The sequence below is a fragment of the Brassica napus genome, unplaced genomic scaffold (assembly GCF_020379485.1).
Source record: "Brassica napus cultivar Da-Ae unplaced genomic scaffold, Da-Ae ScsIHWf_476;HRSCAF=728, whole genome shotgun sequence".
Classification (NCBI taxonomy): domain Eukaryota; kingdom Viridiplantae; phylum Streptophyta; class Magnoliopsida; order Brassicales; family Brassicaceae; genus Brassica; species Brassica napus.
This window is the reverse complement of record NW_026016550.1, coordinates 13,972-18,125: the sequence shown is the minus strand read 5'-3', so window position 1 is coordinate 18,125 and position 4,154 is coordinate 13,972. Positions and strand designations below refer to the sequence as shown.

Below are 4,154 nucleotides of genomic sequence, written 5' to 3'. Positions count from 1 at the left end.
ATATTTTGGGCTTGTGAACTTCTTGTTTTATGGAATAAAGTATGTTTTATATTCGTGACGTGTTGAATCTGATATTAGGTTAGTCCAACCTAACACAACTCTATGATTTGGTACGGGTTGCAAAGCCTAAGGCCGAAGATTAGAGGAAATGAGTTTTGAATGGATATTCTGGGTTACAGAATTATGTCTGTGGCTTGGAAAGTCTATTCTCAATCCGTCGTAACATTTTCGGACTTGGCAGAGGAAGGTCGTTCGGGCATGTTCCTGTTTGATTGTTTCCTGGTTGGCTGACAGATGTCTAAAACAGTTCTGGGGTGTTATAGAGGTCGTATTAGAAGCATGGTTTAGATCATGCGGTCAATCACGTACTTTCCGTGTTTTATCGAGTCAAATGTGTCGTAAAAGATGTGTTAGGAAACCAATAGAGTTTCGTTTTAATTAGTATTCTTAATAGTAAATTCTCTGTTCGTGGATTGCAGATGGCAAGAAGGGGAAGGAGTGAAGGAGGGCATGATTGGATGTTGGGTACAGAAAGTGTTTCAAGAAGAAGAGGACTGGGATATGAATCAGAGGGAAGGGTGCAAACACTGGCACACACCAACCAAGGATCCAGTGAAGAAAATATAGGAAGAAACAACAATCTGTTTGGACATGATCAAGAGATACCACCAGAAGAAAACTTTCCACCAAACCGTACTGTAAGGAGAAGACCAGAAATAGATGATAGCGAGTCAAGTGTCCAAGGTCCAAGACCAATAAGGCAGAACAACCTGATTGAACCAGAAGTTCATGATCAACCACAACAAGGACAAGGAATGGAGCACACTTTGAAGATTCTTCATGACGTGAGAGCGAGGTCACTACAACAACCTCAAGTGCAACCTCAGCCACTCGTGCCACCACAACCTTCAGTTAGTACACCGATGTTACCATTGATAACTGCCATAAAGAATATTTTGAAGGAGGAACAGATGCATTTGAAGCCGACCAGTGGCTTCAAAACATGGAGAAAAACTTTGAGACCATGACGTGTTTCGAGGACTCTAAAAAGAAGATGGCAGTGTATTATTTAGACAAAGACGCGGCAGAATGGTGGGAGAGTAGGGATCACCAAGTAGGACATCTGGTCACCACTTGGGCGGCATTCAAAAAAGAATTTGAATGCAAGTATTTCACCTCGGAGTCCAAGCGAAGGCTTCAACGTCAGTTTGCTAACCTAGTACAAGGAGACAAGACAGTTAGAGGATATGAATCTGAGTTCATGCGACTGCGACGACACGTGCTGCGAGGACCAGATGATGAAGAAACCATGATATCTAACTTTATGTTTGGTCTGAAACCAGATTTGGAAAATAGACTGGCAGTCGGGAACTACGAGAGTCTCACCGAGCTAGTGGAAAAGACTGTGAATGTGGAGATCGGATCGGAAGCTGAAAAGGCGGCAAGTAAGAAATCCAAGCAGCATCAAGCAGGGAAGTATGGTGGAAACCAAAGATCTTTTAAGGGTAAAGATAAGGAAAAGGAATCAGAAGGGCCAAGTCGACGATCTTTGTTCACAGGAAAATGCTTTGACTGTGGCAAGACAGGCCATAAGTCCAGTGAATGCTACGAGAAGAAACCTGGATCCTTTCAGTCAAACTCATACTATCCTACATGCTACACGTGTGGAAAGAAAGGACACATCTCTACCCAGTGCAGTGTCAATCGTCTATACCAGCTACGCCAATCACTGTCCATCATCCTACAACTCCACCTGCAATCGCACCAGCGCCAAAAAGGCAAGCAATAGGAGGTGGAGTTTACGCTTTAGAACTAGAGGATACTAAGCCTCCAGCCCCATCTAAGGGTCCCATCACAGGTATTCGGGTTCTTTAACCTTACTAGATTGATTTTGTGTTGTGTTATTGCTTGTGATGGATTGGTTACCTTCTATTGGATAATTTTTATGTTGTTGATATATATTGGTGTTGTGGCAGGAACTTTACATGTTGCGGGGCATCCCACACATGTATTGTTCGACTCAGGGGAAACACATAGCTTTGTGGCCCCTGAGGTAGCTGCCGAGTTTGTGGGTTCATTTGTGATTGACAGGGTGGATGTGGCTGTGATGACTCCCGGAGACCAAACCCTCCAAGCAAAAGAATGCCTCAGAAGAGTTCCGTTAGTCATTTGCGAGAAGATGTTCTTGGCAGATTTGTTGGTGGTGCCCTTAAAAGGATATGAAGTTATCTTGGGCATGGATTGGTTATCAGGCTACCGGGCACAATTAGATTGTGGAAAAGGTCGTATTTTGTTCAAGGAGAACGGGCAACGACAAATAGGGTTTTACGGGATCAGTCCAAGCAAGTTTGTGTCTTTAGTAGCTGCCTTGAGAGTGGAAGATTTGCTTAAGGATGGAGAAGCGTATCTGGTAACAATAACTGCTAGTGAAGGGCCCACTAGCAACGGAGTTGAAATTACGGATATTGCGGTAGTACAAGAGTTCAAGGATGTGTTTGAAACGTTGAAAGAGTTACCTCCACCTCAGAGTAACCCTTTCACAATTAACTTGGAACCTGAAGCGAAGCCGATAACAAAGGCGCCCTACCACATGGCACCTGCGGAGTTTGCAAAGTTGAAGAAACAACTTGAAGATATAATGGAGAAAGGTTTCATAAGACCTAGCTCTTCACCATGGGGAGCTCCGGTCTTATTTGTCAAGAAGAAGGATGGTAGCATGCGGCTTTGCATTGATTATCGAAGAATCAACAATATCACCATCAAAGATAAGTATCCCCTTCCAAGGATAGACGAGTTGTTGGATAAGCTAAGGGGAGGAAGTTGGTTTTCAAAGATCGACTTGGCGTTGGGCTATCATCAGATTCCAATTTCAGAAGGTGATGTCATGAAGACTGCATTTAGAACTCGTTATGGACAATACGAGTTCGTAGTAATGCCTTTTGGTTTTACTAATGCACCGGCGGCCTTCATGAGATTGATGAATGAAGTCTTTCACGATTATCTCAACAAGTTTGTGATAATCTTCATCGATGAATATATTCTAAGATAGAGGTAGAGCACAAAGCACACTTGAAGCTAGTGTTGGAACGGTTAAGAAACCAGAAGCTGTATGCCAAGTTCAGCAAGTGTTCTTTCTGGAAAAAAGAGATCGGGTTCTTAGGGCACCGAGTGTCTGGAGAAGGAGTTTCTGTAGATTCAGAAAAGGTGAAATTCATCGAGGAATGGCAAAGGCCATCAACGGTAACCGAGGTAAAGAGTTTCCTCGGGTTAGCCGGGTATTATCGAAAGTTCGTCAAGGAATTTTCTTCGATCACTAAGCCCCTGACGAAGTTGACCGGAAAAGGAGTTCCATTCATCTAGGGAAAAGAAATGGATGAAGCATTTCAGAGACTGAAGAAAGCTTTGACCACAACACCGATATTGGCATTACCTGAACAAGGTAAACCTTACACTCTGTACGCAGATGCTTCTAGGGTTGGGTTGGGTTGTGTGTTGATGCAAGAAGGCAAAGTCATTGCTTATGCATCAAGGCAACTCAGGAAGCAAGAAGATAACTACCCAACACACGACTTAGAAATGGCGGCAGTGGTGTTTGCGTTAAGGATTTGGAGATCCTACTTATATGGAGAAGTCGTGGAAGTATTCACATATCATAAGAGTCTCAAGTATTTGTTTACACAACCTGATCTGAACCTCCAACAAAGGCGATGGATGGAGTTTGTGGTGGATTACGACTTGAAGATTCAATATCATCCAAGCAAAGCTAATGTGGTCGCAAATGCACTAAGTTGTAGAAAGTTAGCGTCCGATGTTGGAAAGGAAGTGGAAGCATTATCAAGTGAACTCAAGTTGATGACTTTATGGGCAATTGAAGGGGACCCAAGTGAGCCTTTAGGCATACGTACCGTAAACCAGGCAGGTTTATTCGCACGGATCAGACAGGAGCAACAACGTGATGAGAAGTTAAAAGGAATCATCACAGAAGTTAAAAATCAAGAAGCTCCAAACGCAAGAGGCTATCATGTGGCAGCAGATGATACATTATTACTTAATAGGAGGATATCAGTACCACAGCGAGAAGGGATACGAGATGAGATTTTGAAGTCGGCGCATCACTAGTTACTCAGTATCCATCCCGGGAGTACGAAAATGTA

At 43.3% G+C, this 4,154-nt stretch overlaps 1 protein-coding gene across 1 annotated transcript; it reads left to right on the top strand.

Annotated features, from left to right (window-relative positions):
- The first annotated feature begins 1,024 nt into the window (after window positions 1-1,024).
- LOC125604153 lies at window positions 1,025-3,360 on the top strand. The gene is made up of 4 exons (XM_048774698.1): window positions 1,025-1,598; window positions 1,718-1,858; window positions 1,977-2,929; window positions 3,046-3,360. The coding sequence occupies exons 1-4, from the start codon at window positions 1,025-1,027 to the stop codon at window positions 3,358-3,360; spliced, it is 1,983 nt and encodes a 660-aa protein (XP_048630655.1).
- The last annotated feature ends 794 nt before the right edge of the window (window positions 3,361-4,154 follow it).